At 52.7% G+C, this 22,912-nt stretch overlaps 1 protein-coding gene across 1 annotated transcript in view; it reads left to right on the forward strand.

The window, feature by feature from the left end:
* Positions 1-22,476, forward strand: part of LOC139251816 (aminopeptidase Ey-like) — a gene marked incomplete at its 3' end in the record, with an annotated part of 66,721 nt that extends 44,245 nt beyond the window's left edge. Inside the window, exons 13-15 of the mRNA XM_070873308.1 lie at positions 8,788-8,864; positions 10,346-10,482; positions 22,421-22,476. Coding sequence (XP_070729409.1) covers positions 8,788-8,864; positions 10,346-10,482; positions 22,421-22,476 — 270 coding nt within the window. The remainder of the gene's footprint in view (positions 1-8,787; positions 8,865-10,345; positions 10,483-22,420) is intronic.
* Positions 22,477-22,912: the final 436 nt, after the last annotated feature.

Consider the following 22,912-nt stretch of genomic DNA (forward strand, 5'->3'; position numbering starts at 1 on the left):
AAATCAGGAGAGACTGTTCCCGGGGGCAGGAGGGTGGGTAACCAGAGGGACACAGATTGACGATAATCGGCGATGGAACCAGAGGGGGAGATGGGGAGAATGTGTTTTTGACGCAGCGAGTTGTTGTGATCGGGAAGGCGCTGCCTGAAAGGGCGGTGGGAGCAGATTCAATCGGGACTTTCAAACGGGGGAATTGGGTAAATACTGGAAGGGGGGAAATGTGCCGGGCTGTGGGGAAAGAGCAGGGGGGAGTGGGACTGATTGGATCGCTATGTCACAGAGCCGGCACAACACGGGCTCCATGGACCCAATGGGATCCTCCTGTGCCATATCATTCTACGAGCAGATAAAAGAGAGACTGTAATGTATTTGCTTCATGGGTTCTTGGCTTAAGAATTCATAGCAACACATTGCTACAGGCACAACTATTTTAAAGTAAACCTTAAATCAAGTGACCCCTTGTTAAAGAGGCACTAAAACCAACAATCAAATAATACTATTGAAAAATTAGAATTTGGTTGCCAGGGGCGATGGTGCACTCCAGTCCCTCCGGTGCCCATCTCTCGCGGAAGGCCACGAGCGTACCGGTGGACACCGCGTGCTCCATCTCCAGGGACACCCCGGCTCGGATGTAACCGTGGAAGAGAGGCAGGCAGTCGGGCTGAACGACCCCCTCGACCGCCCGCTGCCTGGACCGGTTAATGGCCCCCCGTGGCCATGCCCAGGAGCCGTCCTACAAGCTGCCCGCTCCCCTCCGTGCAGGGTGCCCAATGATCAGGAGCGTGGGACTGAAGTACAACCAGAAATTTGAGGAGCAGCCTTTTCAAATCATGGAAGAGGGGCTGCAACCTCACACACTGCACATACACGTGGAACACGGACTCCTCCATTCCGCAGAAATTAAAGGCGGCCCGGGAGTCCGTGAACCGACTTAAAAACACGATTGCACGGGACTGCCCCGTGCACCACCCTCCAGGCCAAGTCCCCAATAGATAGAGGGAGGTCTCCCGCGTAGACAGCACTCCACTGGGGAGCCCCGCCTCCTCCGGGCGGCAAGGTGGCTGTTGCTAAAGGTACAGCCTCCGAAAATCAGGAAACCTCGGGACCGAGTTGCAGGCGTTTCCCGATTTCGGAGGCAATCCGACGTCCGGATCCGGAAACCCTTGTGGTTCGGGGGAGGAAGAGCCAGGATATTGGCCCAGAAATCGCAGTCGGAGGCTTCCCGCGGGCAATGGTTTCCAACCTGAAACATTTCTACAAAATTACCTGGTGGTCCGGGAGGAGCGTGGGATTCATAAGGATATAAGAACTAGGAGCAGGAGTCGGCCATTCGGCCCCTCGAGCCTGCTCCGCCATTTAATACGATCATGGCTGATCTGATCATGGACTCAGCTCCACTTCCCTGCCCGCTCCCCATAACCCCTTATCGGTTAAAAAACTGTCTATTTCTGCATCAAATTTATTCAATGTCCCGGCTTCCACAGCTCTCTGAGGCAATGAATTTCACAGATCCATAACCCTCTGAGAGAAGAAATTCCTCCTCATCTCAGTTTTAAATGGGCGGCCCCTTATTCTAAGATCATGCCCCCTAGTTCTAGTCTCCCCCATCAGTGGAAACATCCTCTCTGCATCCACCTTGTCAAGCCCCCTCATAATCTTATACGTTCACCTCTCATTCTTCTGAACTCCAATGAGTAGAGACCCAACCTACTCAACCTTTCCTCATAAGTCAACCCCCTCATCCCCGGAATCAACCGAGTGAACCTTCTCTGAACTGCCTCCAAAGCAAGTATATCCTTTCATAAATATGGAAACCAAAACTGCACGCAGTACTCCAGGTGTGGCCTCACCAATACCCTGTATAACTGTAGCAAGACTTCCCTGCTTTTATACTCCATCCCCTTTGCAATAAAGGCCAAGATACCATTGGCCTTCCTGACACTCGCTGCAGCTGCATACTATCCTTTTGTGTTTCATTCCGGTGGGGAGGCCTTTTCTTCCCGCACGGCGGAGCGGGCTCGCATCCTCCAGGTTCCCACGTGGAAGCTGCAGTCACATGTGACTGCTCAGCCAATCAGGGTACAGTATTCCACAGCTTTCTCATTAATAGCAACGGGAACTCCGTATCTACGAGTTCTCGTTGCTATAGAAACATAGAAACATAGAAAATAGGTGCAGGAGTAGGCCATTCGGCCCTTCGAGCCTGCACCGCCATTCAATGAGTTCATGGCTGAACATGAAACTTCAGTACCCCATTCCTGCTTTCTCGCCATACCCCTTGATCCCCCGAGTAGTAAGGACTACATCTAACTCCTTTTTGAATATATTTAGTGAATTGGCCTCAACTACTTTCTGTGGTAGAGAATTCCACAGGTTCACCACTCTCTGGGTGAAGAAGTTTCTCCTCATCTCGGTCCTAAATGGCTTACCCCTTATCCTTAGACTGTGACCCCTGGTTCTGGATTTCCCCAACATTGGGAACATTCTTCCTGCATCTAACCTGTCTAAACCCGTCAGAATTTTAAACGTTTCTATGAGATCCCCTCTCATTCTTCTGAACTCCAGTGAATACAAACCCAGTTGATCCAGTCTTTCTTGATAGGTCAGTCCCGCCATCCCGGGAATCAGTCTGGTGAACCTTCGCTGCACTCCCTCAATAGCAAGAATGTCCTCCCTCAAGTTAGGAGACCAAAACTATTAATGAGAAAAAAAAACAAACACACTAAATACATATAATAAAAAATAGAAAACACACCTCACTTAATTAAAATTAATTAAAATTAAAGTTAATAAATATCTGAGAGAAAAAAGTTTTCCCGAGTTTTTTTATAAAGTTTTTAAAATTATAGTTAAAAATAAATGGCAGGGTTTCCAAAAATAATATGTTTTTTAAATTAAATTAAATTATATTTTTGATATGTTTTTAAACTCTTACGCCTGTAACAGTAGGCTATGCTCCTGATTTTATCAGGCGCAAGAGTTTTGAGGACATTTGCCGGGCAAGATGTGGGTAAATCCCGCAATTTTGCCCGTGCAAATGTCTTTGCTCCCGAGATGCGATGGATCTGTCGGGCTCCAGCTTGACAGGTCAGAAAAGCCGATTTTCAGCCCATGCGCATTGTGCACTGAAAACCAGCTTTTGTGATGCCTTCCCGGGTCCGTACACGCTCTGTACACACCCCGTACACACCCTGTACGCACTCCGTACACACTTTGTACACGCCCCGTGCACACCCTGTACACACTCCGTACACACCCCGTACACACTCTGTACACACCCTGTATGCACTCCGTACACACTCTGTGCACACCCTGTACACACCCCGTACACACAATGTACACACCATGTACGCACTCCGTACACACTCTGTACACACCCTGTACGCACTCCGTACACACTCTGTACACACCCTGTACGCACTCCGTACACACCCCGTGCACATCCTGTACACACTCGAAACACACCCCATACACACTCTGTACACTCTCTGTACACAACCCGTACACACTCCGTACACACCCCGTACACACACACTGTATACACTCTGTACACACACCGTACACACTCTGTACACACCCCGTGCACAGCCTGTACACACTCCATACACACCCCGTACACACTCTGTACACACACCGTACACACTCTGTACATACCCTGTACGCACTCCGTACACACTCTGTACACACCCTGTACGCACTCCGTACACACTCTGTACACACCCCGTGCACATCCTGTACGCACTCTGTACACACTCTATACACACCCCGTACACACTCTGTACACTCTCTGTACACACCCCGTACACACTCCGTACACACCCCGTACACACCCCGTACACACTCTGTAGACACCCCGTGCACACCCCGTACACACACCGTATACACTCTGTACACACACCGTACACACTCTGTACACACCCCGTGCACAGCCTGTACACACTCCGTACACACCCCGTACACACTCTGTACACACACCGTACACACTCTGTACACACACCGTACACACTCTGTACACACCCCGTACACACTCTGTACACACCCCGTGCACACCCTGTACATACTCCGTACACACTCCATACACACCCCGTACACACTCTGTACACACCCCGTACACACGCCGTACACACGCCGTACACATCCCATACACACCCCGTACGGACCCGGGGGAGGCCGGGATTTCAGCGCCAATATTTTCAATGCTGTCCTTTGCCTGAAAAACGAGGTAATGACAGCACTTCCGTCTGGCACCAATGGGTGCCTTAGAGAGGCTGCTGAGGACCATCGGAACACTGTAGAATGCTTGGAATTCCAGATCCGATTCGCTGCACAACATTATCCGTTGGCAGAACTCAGCCAGGTCCAGAATAAGAGGACCTGCCAGCAAGGAAGCCTCACAGGTGTTATGGAGGACGATGGTGTTGGGGCCGACTTTCGATTAAGAAAAAAAAAATCGAGTACAGGTTGAACCTCCATTATCAGGACCTTCGGAACCTGCCCTGTTCCGGATAAGGGATTTTTTCCGGAAGAGGGGTGGTCACGTTAAATTGGATGGTACAGGTACTGAGCAAGGGGATGCCAGGGCTGGCTGGCTTGGGGCTGGGAGTGCGGCAGAGAGATCATTGGGGTGGCGGGGGAGGGGCCGGTAGATCACGAGGTCAGGCCAGCGATTGCGGGAGTCGGCAGCGAGGAAGGACTTCAATTTGTTCATGTCGGAGTTCTGCGCATGCGCCACCCGGTGACCGGGAATGGTTCTGGACGAGGGTGTTTCCGGATAAGGGAGTTCTGGATAAGGGAAGTTCAACCTGTAGCTGAATTCCACCACTGAACTTGTGTGTGCGAAAGAGAGAGGTCCCTTACAGCTAGCCCCATTAATCCACCCCGCCCCCGCAAAAAGCCCCAACGTGGTCACAAAACGGACCGCCAGAACTCAAGTATCACCAGTACGGAGGTGCGGCAAATCTTTTTGTGGTGGAGGAGCAGCGAGAGATCAGGGCGGAGGAGCGGCGAGAGATCGGGGGCGGAGGAGCGGCGAGAGATCGGGGCGGAGGAGCGGCGAGGGATCGGGGCGGAGGAGCGGCGAGAGATCGCGGCGGAGGAGCGGCGAGAGATCGGGGCGGAGGAGCGGCGAGAGATCGGGGCGGAGGAGCGGCGAGAGATCGGGGCGGAGGAGCGGCGAGAGATCGGGGCGGAGGAGCGGCGAGAGATCGGGGCGGAGGAGCGGCGAGGGATCGGGGCGGAGGAGCGGCGAGAGATCGGGGCGGAGGAGCGGCGAGAGATCGCGGCGGAGGAGCGGCGAGAGATCGGGGCGGAGATGTGGCAAATGAGGGGCCCAGAAGAGCCAAGGGCCCAGGGGCAGCACGGGCCCAGCCCACACTGTGCGATATGTGCACTCAGCTCCACTTCCCTGCCCGCTCCCCATAACCCCTTATCGGTTAAAAAACTGTCTATTTCTGCATCAAATTTATTCAATGTCCCAGCTTCCACAGCTCTCTGAGGCAGTGAATTCCACAGATTTACAACCCTCTGAGAGAAGAAATTCCTCCTCATCTCAGTTTTAAATGGGCGGCCCCTTATTCTAAGACCATGCCCCCTAGTTCTAGTCTCCCCCATCAGTGGAAACATCCTCTCTGCATCCACCTTGTCTTATACCTCATAATCTTATACCTTTCCATAAGATCACCTTAATGAGTAGAGGCCCAACCTCCTCAACCTTTCCTCATAAGTCAACACCCTCATCCCCGGAATCAACCGAGTGAACCTTCTCTGAACTGCCTCTAAAGCATGTATATCCTTTCGTAAATATGGAGACCAAAACTGCAGTGCTCCAGGTGTGGCCTCACCAATACCCTGTATAACTGTAGCAAGACTACCCTGCTTTTATACTCCATCCCCTGCCATCGATCGGTCTGGAGTCCGGAGTCCGGATTCTGGAACATTCCGCATTCCGGATTCTCGACGCTGCACCTGTATTACATTACAGCGATCGTTTGCAATAAAAATCACCAGGGGGTTTTGCTGTGTTTTGCTCAGACATGATTCAGACCAGCAAACTCGCTCAAAGATATTGGAGAATCTGCCGCACTACATCCCCGCCGTTGGCCTATTGGGTAAGGACAACATTCAGTCCACGACCAAACCCACACACACCAGGTCGGAAGGCGGCCTGTGGGAAAGAACAAGGACAGAAGATACTTGCAGTTTGAACACGTCAGCCGTGGCTCAGTGGGCAGCACTCTCTCTCTCTCTCTCTCTCGCCCCTGAGACAGAATTTGTGGGTTCGAGTCCCACCCCAGAGACTCCAGCACACAATCCAAACCGACACTCCCAGCGCCAGTGCTGAGGGAGCGCCGCACTCTGTCGGAGGAGCAGTACTGAGGGAGTGCCGCACTGTCGGAGGGGCAGTACTGAGGGAGCGCCGCACTGTCGGAGGGGCAGTACTGAGGGAGTGCCGCACTGTCGGAGGGGCAGTACTGAGGGAGTGCCGCACTGTCGGAGGAGCAGTACTGAGGGAGTGCCGCACTGTCGGAGGGGCAGTACTGAGGGAGCGCCGCACTGTCGGAGGGGCAGTACTGAGGGAGTGCCGCACTGTCGGAGGGGCAGTACTGAGGGAGTGCCGCACTGTCGGAGGAGCAGTACTGAGGGAGTGCCGCACTGTCGGAGGGGCAGTACTGAGGGAGTGCCGCACTGTCGGAGGAGCAGTACTGAGGGAGCGCCGCACTGTCGGAGGGGCGGTACTGAGGGAGAGCCGCACTGTCGGAGGGGTGGTACTCAGGGAGTGCCGCACTGTCGGAGGGGCAGTACTGAGGGAGCGCCGCACTGTCGGAGGAGCAGTACTGAGGGAGTGCCGCACTGTCGGAGGGGCGGTACTGAGGGAGTGCCGCACTGTCGGAGGGGCAGTACTGAGGGAGCGCCCCACTCGCTGTCGGAGGAGCAGTACTGAGGGAGCGCCGCACTCGCTGTCGGAGGAGCAGTACTGAGGGAGTGCCGCACTGTCAGAGGGACAGTACTGAGGGAGCGCCGCACTGTCGGAGGGCCAGTACTGAGGGAGCGCCGTACTGCGCTGTCGGAGGGGCAGTACTGAGGGAGCGCCGCACTGTCGGAGGGCCAGTACTGAGGGAGCGCCGTACTGCGCTGTCGGAGGGGCAGTACTGAGGGAGCGCCGGACTGTCGGAGGGACAGTACTGAGGGAGCGCCACACTGTCGGAGGGGCAGTACTGAGGGTGCGCTGTCGGAGGGGCAGTACTGAGGGAGCGCCACACTGTCGGAGGGGCAGTACTGAGGGTGCGCTGTCGGAGGGGCAGTACTGACGGAGTGTCGGAGGGACAGTACTGAGGGAGCGCCGCACTGTCGGAGGGGCAGCACTGAGGGAGCGCCGCACTGTCGGAGGGGCAGTACTGAGGGAGCGCCGCACTGTTGGAGGGGCAATACTGAGGGAGCGCCGCACTGTCGGAGGGGCAATACTGAGGGAGCGCCGCACTGTCGGAGGGGCAGTACTGAGGGAGCGCCGCACTGTCGGAGGGGCAGTACTGAGGAGCGCCACACTGTCGGAGGGGCAGTACTGAGGGAGCGCCGCACTGTCGGAGGGGCAGTACTGAGGGAGCGCCGCACTGTCGGAACTGCCTGTCATCAGTTATTTATGTCCACGGTGTTCAAGTTGCTTTAGCTGTTGTTCCTTGGAATGAATCCTTCAATTCTAACATCAGTCTGAAGAGGATTTTTGGTCTCAGGTTATTTCTTCCAATGCATGATTTCTTGGGGAAGGGCAGGAGAAAGGGTTGGCAGCTGCTGCCCCGATGTGTGAGCAGGATTAGGGTGTTGGATGGGTCTGGGCTTTGTCGAGAGGGAGGAGCTGTTTGAAAATATGAAACTTCTGTAACATCGCCCGTCTCCGTCCCCTGCTTCAGCTCATCTGCTGCTGAATCCCTCATCCGTGCCTTTGTTACCTCCAGACTTGACTATTCCAACGCACTCCTGGCTCGCCTCTCACATTCTACCCGACGTAAACTAGAGGTGATCCAAAACTCGGCTGCCCCGTGTCCTAACTCGCACCGAGTCCCGCTCACCCATCACCCCCTGTGCTCGCTGCCCCGTGTCCTAACTCGCACCGAGTCCCGCTCACCCATCACCCCCTGTGCTCGCTGCCCCCCGTGTCCTAACTTGCACCGAGTCCCGCTCACCCATCACCCGCTGTGCTCGCTGCCCCGTGTCCTAACTTGCACCGAGTCCCGCTCACCCATCACCCCCTGTGCTCACCGACCTACATTGGCTCCCGGTTAAGCAACACCTCGATTTCAAAATTCTCATCCTTGTTTACAAATCCCTCCATGGCCCTCGCTGCCTCCCTATCTCTGTAACCTCCTCCAGCCCCTACACCCCTCCCTATCTCTGTAATCTCCTCCAGCCCCACAACCGCCCCGAGATGTCTGCGCTCCTCTAATTCTACCCTCCTGACCATCCCTGATTATAATCGTTCCACCATCGGTGGCCGTGCCTTCAGCTGTCTGGGCCCCAAGCTCTGGAACTCCCTCCCTAAACCTCTCCGCCTCTCTCCCTCTCTTTCCTCCTTTAAAACGCTTCTTAAAATCTACCTCTTTGATCAATCTTTTTGTCATCTGCCGTCATTTCTTCTTATGTGGCTCGGTGTCAAGTTAATCTGTTTTGCCTTATAACACTGCTGTGAAGCGCCTTGGGATATTTTACTACGTTAAAGGCACTATATAAATACAAGTGGTTGTTGTTATGGCCTGGTCAAGTGTACTGACTCTGAGTACATGTCTCATTCCTCAGGTATAAATGGTACATTCCTGTAACCTGGCAGAAGAACAACAGTATTCAGAAGACATTCTGGATCAATAAAACCAAGGGTACGCAAGCCTTCTTTCTCCCACGGTGTTTGCACGGATTGCGAAAGAATTATTTTGCTGCCAGAACTACTTTCAACTGCTCCTGGATATGTGAATCAGAGCCTCCCCCAGTTCCTGCCTGGCAAAAGTGGGACAGTGTAGAGGGAGCTTTACTCTGTATCTAACCCCGTGCTGTATCTGCCCTGGGAGTGTTTGATGGGACAGTGTAGAGGGAGCTTTACTCTGTATCTAATCCGTGCTGCACCTGCCCTGGGAATGTGTGATGGGACAGTGTAGAGGGAGCTTTACTCTGTATCTAACCCCGTGCTGTACCTGCCCTGGGAGTGTTTGATGGGACAGTGTCGAGGGAGCTTTACTCTGTATCTAACCCCGTGCTATATCTGCCCTGGGAGTGTTTGATGGGACAGTGTAGAGGGAGCTTTACTCTGTATCTAACCCCGTGCTGTACCTGCCCTGGGAATGTTTGATTGGACAGTGTAGAGGGAGCTTTACTCTGTATCTAACCCCGTGTTGTACCTGCCCTGGGAGTGTTTGATGGGACAGTGTAGAGGGAGCTTTACTCTGTATCTAACCCCGTGCTGTACCTGCCCTGGGAGTGTTTAATGGGACAGTGTAGAGGGAGCTTTACTCTGTATCTAACCCCCTGTACCTGCCCTGGGAGTGTTTGATGGGACAGTGTAGAGGGAGCTTTACTCTGTATCTAACCCCGTGTTGTACCTGCCCTTGGAGTGTTTGATGGGACAGTGTAGAGGGAGCTTTACTCTGTATCTAACCCCATGCTGTACCTCCCCTGGGAGTGTTTGATGGGACAGTGTAGAGGGATCTTTACTCTGTATCTAACCCCGTGCTGTACCTGCCCTGGGAGTGTTTGATGGGACAGTGTAGAGGGATCTTTACTCTGTATCAACCCCGTGCTGTACCTGCCCTGGGAGTGTTTGATGGGGACAGTGCAGAGGGAGCTTTATTCTGTATCTAACCCCGTGCTGTACCTGCCCTGGGAGTGTTTGATGGGACAGTGTAGAGGGAGCTTTACTCTGTCTCTAACCCCGTGCTGTACCTGCCCTGGGAGTGTTTGATGGGACAATGTAGAGGGAGCTTTACTCTGTATCTAACCCCCTGTACCTGCCCTGGGAGTGTTTGATGGGACAGTGTAGAGGGAGCTTTACTCTGTATCTAACCCCGTGTTGGACCTGCCCTGGGAGTGTTTGATGGGACAAGTGTAGAGGGAGCTTTACTCTGTATCTAACCCCGTGTTGTATCTGCCCTGGGAGTGTTTGATGGGACAGTGTAGAGGGAGCTTTACTCTGTATCTAACCCCGTGCTGTACCTGCCCTGGGAGTGTTTGATGGGACAGTGTAGAGGGAGCTTTACTCTGTATCTAAGCTCGTGCTGTACCTGCCCTGGGAGTGTTTGATGGGACGGTGTAGCGGGACAGACCCTGTGGTCCTCTTTGCTGACCCCACTATTTGACATTTTCCCAGAGGTGATCGTAGGCGAGATGGAGGTGAACGATCAGACCTGGATTTTAGCAAACGTTAATGCCGTCGGCATTTTCAGGGTTAATTACGATGACGAGAACTGGGACAAACTGCTAATCTTGCTGATGAAGAACCGAGATGTAAGTGGGTGATCGACCTCGGGGTCGGGGGGGCGTCAGAGGTTAGAGGGTTGTATGGGTCTGGAGGATCGGGGGGGGTCAGAGGTTCGAGGGTTGTGTGGGTCTGGAGGATCGGGTGGGTCAGAGGTTCGAAGGTTGTGTGGGTCTGGAGGATCGGGGGTGTCAGAGGTTCGAGGGTTGTGTGGGTCTGGAGGATCGGGGGGGTCAGAGGATTGTGTAAGTCTGGAGGTTCGGGGTCGGGTTCTGAGGTTGGAGGGTTGTGTGTGTCTGGAGGGTCAGGGGTCGGGGTCAGGGTTGGAGGGTTACGGGGGTCAGGAGGGTTACAGGGGTCTGAGGGTCAGGGGTTGGAGGGTGCTGCGAGTCTGGAGGGTTGGGTTCAGGGTTCAGGGATTGGAGGGCTGTGTGGGTCTGGAGTGTCAGGGGTCAGGGGTTGGGGGGTTGCGGGGGCCAGAGGGAACGTAGTCAGGTATGTGATTTATTTTCTCCCTCACCCCTCTATTCTGGGTAGTGCTGATGTTTTCTGGGGGAAGGTTCCACAGGGAATCAATCGCCTTCCAATACCTCACCTTAAGAACATAAGAAATAGGAGCAGGTGTCGGCATTTGGCCCCTCGAGCCTGCTCCGCCATTCAATGAGATCATGGCTGATCTACCTCAACTCCACTTTCCCGCCTGATCCCCATATCCCTCGATTCCCCCAGAGGCCAAAAATCTATCGATCTCAGCCTTGAATATACTCAACGGCTGAGCCTCCACAGTCCTCTGGGGCACAGAATTCCAAAGATTCACCACCCTGAGTGAAGAAATTCCTCCTCATCTCAGTCCTAAATGGCCGACCCCTTATCCTGAGACTGTGACCCCTGGTTCTAGACTCCCCAGCCCGGGGGAAACATCCTCCCTGCATCTACCCTCAGCATCAATGCAGTCACTTCTCATTCTTCTAAACTCCAGAGTATAGGCCCATTCTACTCATTCTCTCTTCATAAGACATCCCTCTCATCCCAGGAATCAATCTAGTGAACATTTGTTGTACCGTCTCCATTACAAGTATATCCTTCCTTCGATAAGGAGACCAAAACTGTGCACAGTACTCCAGGTGTGGTCTCACCAAGGCCCTGTACAATTGTAGCAAGACTTCCTTACTCTTATACTCCAACCCCCTTATAGCTTGCTGTACCTGCATGCTCGCTTTCTGTGTTTCTTGCACAAGGACACCCAAATCTCTCTGAACACCAACATTTAAAAGTTTCTCACCATTTAAAAAGTATTCTGTTTTTCTATTCTTGCTATCAAAGTGAATAACCTCAGATTTCCCCACATTATAATCCTTCCGCCACCTTACTGCCCACGCACGTAGTCTACCTATATCCCTGGGCAGACGCTCTGTGTTCTCACAGCTTACTGTCCCACCTAGCTTTGTATCGTCAGCAAACTTGGATACATTACACTCGGTCCCTTCATCTAGCTCATTAATATAGATTGTAAATAGCTGGGGCCCCAGCACTGATCCCTGCGGCACCCCACTAGTTACAGCCTGCCAACCTGAAAAAGATCCGTTTAACCTACTCTCTGTTTTCTGTCCGCTACCCAATGCTCTATCCATGCTAATACATTATCCCCAATCCCATGAGCCCTTATCTTGTGTAATAACTTTTTATATGGCACCTTATCGAATGCCCTTTGGAAATCCAAATATACTACATCCTGTAAGGTCCGTACTCTACAGTATGAAACCACACGAGGCACATTCTGGGGACAAGGTCACTCTGTGACTTTAACTCTTTATTCACAGGACTCCAAAAACGATGACCCTGCATGGGACCTCCCTCTTTATACCTGTGTGATCAGGTAAGGAGTGTCTCCCAGAAGTTCACCCCTTGTGGTCAAGGTGTGCATCTAGGTTGAGTGTATACAGTAATACAGTGGTGTTACGAGATACACACAGTAACACCACAGACATCACCTCCCCCCCCTCAAAGTCTTATTGGGATCATAGGTTTAGTCTTTCAGGTGGTCTACGCTCCCTCGTGGAGCGCCGCAGTTGGGGCTCTGGTTGTTGGACACTGACGTGAGTGTCTGTCACCCGTGGTGATTCCGGCCTGTCCGGGCTGACTGCAGGGACTGTGCATTCTTCTGATTGCTCTTGTTGCCCGTTCACTGGCGGTGTTATAAGCTCCATTTCATGGTCTTCTTCAGGTTCCTCCAGGTCGATGCTGAACCTTTTTTTAACTTGGTCCAGATCCTTACGGCATATCTGACCATTGTTGAGTTTTACCACAATGACCCTATTTCCCTCTTTGTCAATTACAGTGCCCTCAAGCCATTTGGACGCCATGGCGTGATTGAGGACGAATACAGGATCATTTATTTCTATACATCTCCCCCTCAAATTACGTTCATGGTACTCGTTTTGTGACTTGCGCTTGCTCTCAACTATGTCGGTCAGGACTGGGTGAATGAGGGACAACCGAGTTTTGAGTGTCCGTTTCATTAGTTGCTCTGCGGGCGGGACCCCCGTGAGCGAGTGCGGTCGGGACCTATAGGCCAGCAGGAGACGCGATAGGCGGCATTGTAGGGAGGGTCCTTGAATCCTGAGCATACCTTGCTTAATGATTTGGACCACACATTCCGCCTGGCCATTGGAGGCCGGCTTGAACGGCGCAGTCCTGACGTGGTTGATGCCATTGTCCGACATAAACTCTCAGAATTCATAGCTTGTGAAACATGGGCCATTATCACTAACCAGGATGTCCGGCAAGCCATGGGTTGCAAAGATCGCACGTAGGCTTTCCACAGTGATGGATGATGTGCATGAATTCAGAATGATGCACTCGATCCATTTCGAGTACGCATCTACCACGATAAGGAACATCTTACCCATGAACGGGCCCGCGTAGTCAACATGAATGCGTGACCATGGCCTGGTGGGCCAGGGCCACGGGCTGAGCGGGGCCTCCCTGGGGGCATTACCCAGCTGGGCACACGTCGTGCACCTGCGAACACAGTGTTCCAGGTCTGAATCAATTCCAGGCCACCAAACGTGTGACCGGGCAATGGCCTTCATCAGCACAATGCCTGGGTGCTCGCTGTGGAGTTCCCTGATGAATGCCTCCCTGCCCTCCTGGGGCATAACTACCCGGCTGCCCCATAGTAGGCAGTCGGCTTGGATGGAGAGCTCATCCATCTGTCTGTGGAACGGTCTGACCGCCTCAGGGCATGCTCTGTGTGCAGGCGCCCAATCCCCAGTCAGAACACATTTCTTAATCAGGGATAGGAGGGGATCTCTGTTTGTCCAGATTTTGATCTGGTGGGCTGTGATGGGGGAGCCTGCGCTGTCAAAGGCATCGACAGCCATGACCATCTCAGCGCTTTGCTCCGCTGCCCCCTCAGTGGAGGCCAGTGGAAGCCTGTTGAGCGCGTCAGCGCAATTTTCAGTGCCGGGCCGGTGCCGGATGGAGTAGTGATAAGCAGCCAGCGTGAGAGCCCATCGCTGTATGCGGGCTGATGCGTTGGCAGTGATAGCCTTGCTGTCTGACAACAAGGATGTTAATGGCTTGTGGTCCATCTCTAATGCAAACTTCCTACCAAAGAGGTACTGATGCATTTTTTTTACACCATAGACACATGCAAGCGCTTCCTTCTCGATCATCCCATATCCCCGTTCTGCTTGAGAGAGCGACCTGGAGGCATAAGCCACAGGTTGTAGTTGACCCTCAGCATTGCCCTGCTGCAACATGCACCCAACCCCATAGGACGATGCATCACATGTCAGAACCAATTTTTTACAGGGGTCGTACAGAGCCAACAAATTGTTTGAACAAAGTAGGTTTCGCGCCCGATCAAAAGCCCATTCCTGACAGTCCCCCCAAAACCAATCGCAACCCTTACGCAGGAGCACGTGTAGCGGCTCCAACAACGTGCTCAAGTTCGGCAGAAAGTTCCCGAAATAGTTCAAAAGTCCCAGGAATGAACGCAATTCCGATGTGTTGCAGGGCCTGGGTGCTCGTCGAATCGCCTCTGTTTTGGATTCGGTGAGCCGAATCCCATCTGCAACAACCCTCCTGCCCAGAAACTCAACCTCAGGAGCTAAAAACACACATTTAGACTTCTTGAGTCGCAGGCCTACCCGGTCCAGTCGGCGTAGCACCTCCTCCAGGTTGTGGAGGTGTTCCTCGGTGTCTCGACCCGTGATGAGGATGTCGTCCTGGAATACGATTGTTCCAGGTAAGGATTTGAGCAGGCTTTCCATGTTTCGTTGAAAAATCGCGGCCGCTGATCGAATGCCAAACTTGCACCTGTTATAAACGAACAGTCCCTTGTGCGTGGTGATGGTGGTCAGTAGTTTAGATTCGTTGGCCAGTTCCTGGGTCATATAAGCTGAAGTAAGATCCAACTTAGTGAACAGCTTGCCGCCTGCCAGCGTGGCGAAGAGGTTCTCTGCTCTCGGGAGGGGGTATTGATCTTGTAGGGACACCCGATTGATGGTGGCCTTGTAGTCGCCACAGATCCTGACAGAGCCACCTGCTTTTAGGACAAGAACGATGGGGCTCGCCCAGTCACTGAATTCAACAGGCGAGATGATGTCCTCTCTCAACAGCCGGTCTAATTCGCTCTGGATCTTATCCCGCATCACATACGGCACCGCTCTGGCTTTGTGGTGCACTGGCCTGGCGTCCGGGGTGATGTGTATCACTACTTTAGTGCCTTTGAAAGTCCTGACGCCAGGTTGGAATAGTGAATCGAATTGTTGTCAGACTTGTGAGCACGAACTTCGCTCCACAGATGACATTGCGTGAACATCCCCCCATTTCCAGTTCATCTCGGCTAACCGGCTCCTCCCCAACAGTGCGGGACCATTGCCCGGGTCAATCCAGAGCGGCAGCCGATTCACTAACCCATTGTGTGTGACAGCCAACATTGCACTGCCTAGCGCCGGAATGATTTCTTTAGTGTAAGTCCGTAATTGTGTCTCAATACGTGCTAATTTGGGTCTATTGGCTTTAAGTGGCCATAGCTTCTCAAATTGCTGAACGCCCATGAGTGACTGGCTGGCTCCAGTGTCCAGCTCCATGCGTACTGGGATACCGTTTACTAAAACCCTCATCATCATTGGTGCCGTTTTGGTGTATGAACTGTGAATATTCGCCACATGGACCCGCTGAACCTCGGCGTCCATCGATTTGCCCCAAAAGTCATCCTGCCTCAAAGAACCCTCTTCTGGTTCATCCGCCTCATATATTAGTCTGGTTGCAGACTTCCTGCACTTTCGAGCTAAGTGGCCACTGAGATTGCAGTTCCTGCAAACAAACTGTTGAAATCTGCAAGATCTAGCTGAGTGTTTCCCCACACCTCCAGCATGAGTTAAAATTTCCATTGTTGGGAACATAGGGACTATGGCCAGGCATTCCGTGCTGACTGTCCCTTTGACTGCTCTTAAGTACCCTATTGGTGGGTGTCAATGGCCCCATCCCGGGCCACATTGTCCACTGTGATGGCGTGAATGTCCGTTCAGCCTGCCATTGTCTCTGTTGAAGTCCTACTCTGGGGTCTATTGCTGCCTGGGGAGTGTCGGACTGCCCCTGCCTGCCTGCAGGACTCTGAGTTGCATTGATGATGTTGACTCCCTGATCTATCGCCGCGTTAGAGGCAGAATTGCCGCGTATATTATTTTCGTCTCTTCCTCCCACGCCATGAAAGTTTGAGCCATCAACGCTGCCGCTTCCAAGGTCAAATCCTTGGTCTCAATTAATTTGCGGAAAATTCCCGCGTGACCGATGCCCTCGATAAAGAAGTTCCTTAGCATCTCCCCCCTGCAGGCGTCTGTGAACTTACAGAGGCTGGCCAAACGCCAGAGGTCCACCACAAGTCCGGTATGCTCTGTCCTTCCCGACGTCGGTGGGTGTAGAATCTGTGTCGGGCCATATGTACGCTGCTCACTGGTTTGAGGTGCTCTCCGATCAATTTGCTAAGTTCTTCAAAGGTTTTGTCCGCCGGCTTTTCGGGTGCCAGTAAGTCCTTCATGAGCGCGTAAGTCTTTGGTCTGCAGCTGGTCAAAAGATGAGCCCTTCGCTTGTCGGCCGCTGCATCCCCCAGACATTCTTTAGTAACGAAGCTTTGCTGAAGCCTCTCGACAAAATCGTCCCAGTCTTCCCCAACACAGTTCCGTTCCTCTGTGCTACCGGTGGCCATTCTTGTGGGTCGTGAATTCCCGTTTCTCGTCGCCAATGTAAGGTCCTTACTCCACAGTATGAAACCACACGAGGCACATTCTGGGGACAAGGTCACTCTGTGACCTTAACTCTTTATTCACAGGACTCCAAAAGCGATGACCCTGCGTGGGACCTCCCTCTATATACCTGTGTGATCAGGTAAGGAGTGTCTCCCACAAGTTCACCCCTTGTGGTCAAGGTGTGCATCTAGGTTGAGTGTACACAGTAATACAGTGGTGTTATATTGTGGTTACATACATGACACATCCACTGCTTTCCCTTTATCTACCCTGTTGGTTGCATCCTCAAATAGCCCTAATAAATTTGTCAAACACGATTTCCTTTTCATAAAACCATGTTGACTCTGCCTAATCATGTTATGATTTTCTAAATGCACTTCCTTAACAACGGATTCCAGCATTTTCCCGACGACTGATGTCAGGCTAATTGTTCCAGGTAGTTTCCTGTTTTCTCTCTCCCTCCTTTCTTGAAAAGCAGTGTTACATTTGCGACCTTCCAATCCACTGGGACCGTTCTCGAATCTAGGGAATTTTGAAAGATCAAATCCAATGCATCCACTATCTCTTAGAACCCTAGGATGTAGGCCACTAGGTCCAGGGCATTTGTCGGCTTTTAGTCCCATTAGTTTCCCTAGTACTTTTTCTCTGCTTATATTAATTACATTAAGTTCCTCACCCTCATTAGACCCTTGGTTCCCCACCATTTTAGGTATGCTTTTTGCATCTTCTATTGTGAAGACAGATACAAACTATTTGTTTAACGTTTCTGCCATTCACTAATTTCCCATAATAATTTCTCCTGTCTCAGCCTCTAAGGGACCAATGTTTACTGTTGATGCTCTCTTCCTTTTTACATACAATCTGTTTTTTTATATTTTTCTCTCATATTTTTTCCTTTTTGTATCAATTTTTTGGTCATCTTTTGCTGGTTTCTGAAACTCTCCCAATCCTCAGGTTTACTACTAGTCTTCACAACATTATAATCTTCTTCTTTCAGTATAATGCCATCCTTAACTTTTTTAGTCACAGTTGGATCACTTTTCCTGTGAAGTTTTTGTTTCTCAATGGAGTGTATTTTCGTTGAGAATTATGAAATATTTCTTTAAATGCTAGCCACTGCTTATCTACTGCCATACCATAAGAAATAGGAGCAGGAGTCGGCCATTTGGCCCCTCGAGCCTGCTCCGCCATTTAATAAGATCATGGCTGATCTGATCATGGACTAAGCTCCACTTCCCCGCCTGCTCCCCATAACCCTTCACTGCCTTATCGTTTAAAAGTCTTTCTATCTCCGCCTTAAATATATTCAATGTCCCAACCTCCACAGCTCCCTGGGGCAGAGAATTCCACAGATTTACAACCCTCTGAGAGAAGAAATTCCTCCTCATTTTCATTTTAAATGGGTGGCCCCTTATTCTAGTGTTAGTTTCCCCTATGAGTGGAAATATCCACTCTGCATCCACCTTGTCGAGCCCCCTCATTATCTTATATGTTTCGATAAGATCACTTCATTCTTCTGAATTCCAATGAGTAGAGGCTCAACCTACTCAATCTATCTTTATAAGTCAACCCCCTCATCTCCGGAATCAACCGAGTGAACCTTCTCTGAACAGCCTCTAATGCAAATGTATCCTTTCGTAAATACAAAGACCAAAACTGCACGCAGCACTCCAGGTGTGGCCTCACCAATACCCTGCACAGTTGTAGCAGGACTTCCCTGCTTTTATACTCCATCCCCCTTGAAATAAAGGCCAAGATACCATTGGCCTTCCTGATCACTTGCTGTACCTGCATACTATCCTTTTGTGTGTCATGCACAAGGACCCCCAGGTCTCTCTGTACTGCAGCACTTTGTAATTTTTCTCCATTTAAATTGTCATTTGCTTTTCTATTTTTTCTGCCAAAGTGGATAACCTCACATTTTCCCACATTGTACCCCATCTGCCAGATGTTTGCCCACTTTGAACCTATTTGGCCCCAACTACCTTAGCCAACTCGTCCTTCATACCTATGTAATTGGTTTTATTTAAGTTTAAGGGGCCGAAATTGCCCCTCTCCCTGTTACCACTGCAAATCGACGGCCAGGCTGCGGAGTGGAGAGGCCACCATTCCGCTGATCGCCCAAGCGCCCTCCCAAGGTTTCCCAGCGGTGCCCCGATTCCCCCGCTGATCCGTGGTAAGCACATCATCACCGTGCGCACCACCGATCGAACCGCCCTCCCCCCCCCACCCCCGCCCCCGATAGTGACATCCCCCTCGGAAAACCTTCGGCCCGCTCGGCGGTGCCAAAACCTGTTCTTTCCCCGTGTGGTCCGGTGAGGCTGTGGCCTTCTGCAGCGGAGGTGCGGCTTCCGGTAACGGGGAGGGCGCAATGCCGCGGCCGCCATGTTTTTTTTTGGTCGGGCCGTCAATTACGCCGCCCCCCCCACATCCCTGGATTCAGCCAGGCCGCCAATAGGCAGCCTGGGCGCCCCCCTCTTGGGCCCGGCCCAAACCCTCCCAGTGGGCCGAAGTTTTAAGATCGCGGTGGCTCTCCCCTCTAAGCGAAGGGGAGTGCCGTGGTGATGGGGCGCCGTGGTGATGGGGCACCGTGATGACATCATCGCGGCGGTCACTCCGTACCACCCCCTAACTTCCGCCTCTCGGATGTAGTCACCGCGTCCCCCCATTAAGAGCGACTTCTGGATCCAAGGGGGAAAAAACAACAAACAGCTGAATGTCACGCAAGAGGCGACCTCAACCACACCTGCAGTAAAAACCATTGAAACAGGGAGGGAGCGGCCCATTTTGGGCAGGGGGGGAATTTCTGGCCCGAAGACTCTAATTTCAGACTTGGGCAAATCACTCAAACTTAATGCGAAATTCCATCATATTATGATCACTCTGCCCCACAGGATCCTTTACTATGAGATTGCTAATTAACGTGTCTCATTACACGATACAAGATCTCAAGTAGCCTGCTCCCTGGTTGGTTCCATGACGTATTATTCTAGGAAAGAACATAAGAAATAGGAGCAGGAGTCGGCCATTCGGCCCCTCAAGCCTGCTCCGCCATTCAATAAGATCATGGCCGATCTGATCATGGACTCAGCTCCACTTCCCCGCCCGCTCCCCATAACCCTTGACTCCCTTATCGCTCAAAAATCTGTCTATCTCCACCTTAAGTATATTCTATGACCCAGCCTCCACAGCTCTCTGGGGTACAGAATTCCATAGATTTACAACCCTCTGAGAGAAGAAATTCCTCCTCATCTCAGTTTTAAATGGGCGGCCCCTTATTCTGAGACTATGTCCCCCAGTTTTAGTTTCCCCTATGAGTGGAAACATCCTCTCTGCATCCACCTTGTCGAGCCCCCTCATTATCTTATATGTTCCAATAAGATCACCTCTCATTCTTCTGAACTCCAATGTGTATAAGCCAAACTTACTCAACCTTTCTTCATAAGTCAACCCCCTCATCTCCGGAATCAACATAGTCAATCTTCTCTGAACTGCCTCCAATGCAAGTATATCCTTCCTTAAATACGGAGACCAAAACTGTACGCAGTATTCCAGGTGTGGCCTCACCAAATTGTCCCGAATGCTCTCCATGAACTCGTCCTCCAAACTACCTTTCCGTCCAGTCTAGACCATGTATAGTAGACACCTCAAGTCGTTGGAGAAATACCACCAATGATGTTGCCACAAGATCCTACAAATCCCCTGGGAGGACAGACGCACCAACATTAGCAGCCTCGACCAGGCCAACATCCCCAGCATCGAAGCACTGACCACACTCGACCAGCTCCGCTGGATGGGCCACATTGTTCACATGCCCCCAGACACGAGACTCCCAAAGCAAGCGCTCTACTTGGAACTCCTTCACGCAAACGAGCCAAAGGTGGGCAGCAGAAACGTTACAAGGACACCCTCAAAGCCTCCCTGATAAAGTGCAACATCCCCACCGACACCTGGGAGTCCCTGGCCCAAAGACCAGTCCGCCCTAAGTGGAGGAAGTGCATCCGGGAGGGCGCTGAGCACCTCGAGTCTCGTTGCCTGAGAGCGTGCAGAAACCAAGCGCAGGCAGCAGAAGGAGCGTGCGGCAAACCAGTCCCACCCTCCCCTTCCCTCAACCGCTGTCTGTCCCACCTGTGACAGAGATTGTGGCTCTCGTATTGGACTGTTCAGCCACCTAAGGACTCATGTTAAGAGTGTAAGCAAGTCTTCCTCGATTCCGAGGGACTGCCTATGATGATGATGATGAAGATTAAAGTCACCCCCACGATTATTGAATGACCTTTGTTTCAAGCGCCGGCTATTTCTTGATGAGTATTTTGTCCCCTCCTCAGGAACAGCCTCCCAGCTCTGGGGGTTTCCTCCAGGTGGGCTGGGCTGAGGAGATGTCTCTGTGTGGGGCCTGGGCCATCCAACCCTTTCTGCTCTGGAGCTCCACTGAGAGCAGTGGCCCTGTAGACCTATCTCCCTCACTTTCCTCTTCCCTCCCTCCTCACTCCCTCTCTCCTCTTCCCTCCCACTCCCCCTCTCTCTCTCCGTCTCTCTTCTCGTCCCACTCCCGCTCTCGCCCTCCCTTTCCTCTTCCCACTTTCCCCCTCTCTCCCACCCTTTCCTCTTCCCTCCCTTTCCCTCCTGACCTCTCTCCCTCCCTCGCTCTCCTCTTCCCACTCCCTCTGCTCTTCCCTTTCCTAATCTCCCACTCCTTCGCTCTCTCTCCCTTTGCCTCCTTCCCCACCCTCCCACTCCCTCAGCACCAGCCTATCCTGAGGTCCTCTCTCCCTTTTCCTACCTCTCTTCCTCTATCTCTCTCCCACCCCCACCCTCCCTTTCCCTCTCTCATCCTCCCACTTCCCCCTCTCCCCTATCCCTCTCGCTTCCCTCTCAGCATCAGTCTATAGTAAAGACCTCTTTCACTCCCTCCATTCCTTTCTGACTCTTTCTCCCTTCCTCCTTCTCATCCTTTCTCCCACTCCTTCCCTCCCCGTCTCTGTCCTTCCTCATCGCTCCCTCCATCCCTCTCTCTCTCTCTCTCCCCTTCTCTCCATTCATCCCTCTCTCTCTCCCTGTCCCTCCATCCCTCCGCCTCTCCCTCCTTTCCTCTCTCTCTCTCCCTCCATCCCTCTCTCCCTCCTTCCACCAATCCCCCTCACTCCCCCACCCTTCTCCCTCCCTTCCTGTCGCTCCCTCCCCTCTCTCTTTCCCTCCCTCCCTCTCCCTCCCACGCACTCCCTCCATCCCTCTCTCTCCCTTCCTGTCGCTCCCTCCCCTCTCTCTCTCTCTCCCTCCCTCCCTTCCTCTCTTTCTTTCTCCCTCCCTCTCCCTCCATCCCTCCCTCCACCAATCCCCCTCGCTCCCCCCATCTCTCTCTCCCTCTCTCCCCTCTCTCTCCCTCCCTCTCTCTCTCCCTCCCACTCGCTCCCTCCCTCTCTCCCTCTATCACCTCCCTCCCTCCCCTCTCTATTGCATCCCTCCCTCCCTCCCCTCTCTCTCTCTATCGCCTCCCTCCCTATCGTGTCCCCCCCTCCCTCCCTATCGCCTCCCTCCCCTCCCCTCTCCCTCCCTCCCCTCTCTCTCTCTTTCGCGACCCTCCCTCTCTCCGCACCAGTCTCCCCTCAGTGCAGCCTGCTGCCCAAGCCTGGCCGGTGAGGCCCGCCTGAGGGATATCGGGAGGTCTATGCTACGTCTCACGCTGGAATTCTCTTCTTCGTCCCATCAGGCCATCCCAGTGATAAACCGGGCCCAGCTCATCGATGACGCCTTCAGCCTGGCACGGTAGGAGTGAGGGGAGAGGGCGGGCTGGGCCAATGCGCGCGGGAGGAGTGAATCCACCTGGAGGTGGGGCCTTCCCACACCACACAACCCCCGCACAAAGGCACCCGGGTGGCCAGGGCTGTGGGCCCAGACCCATGGGCCTGGCTTCCTAAACGTCCCTCCTGACAGGAGAGGGAGCTTCCTCGCGCTGTTGGTTGCTAGGGAGCCCAGCAAATGAGGTGCGGGTAAATTAAACCTTGCGCCGGACACTGGGACATACAATAGAACCAGCCCGAATTTGGCACGGCATTGGTGAACTGGTGCAGCTTACACCACAGGGCAACACTGGAGAATGAAGCAGAAATGTCAGTGGTGTCAGTATAGAGGGAGCTTTACTCTGTATCTAACCCCGTGCTGTACAGTGCAGCACTCCCTCAGTACTGCCCCTCCGACAGTG

Source organism: Pristiophorus japonicus, unplaced genomic scaffold (assembly GCF_044704955.1).
Source record: "Pristiophorus japonicus isolate sPriJap1 unplaced genomic scaffold, sPriJap1.hap1 HAP1_SCAFFOLD_445, whole genome shotgun sequence".
Classification (NCBI taxonomy): Eukaryota; Metazoa; Chordata; class Chondrichthyes; family Pristiophoridae; genus Pristiophorus; species Pristiophorus japonicus.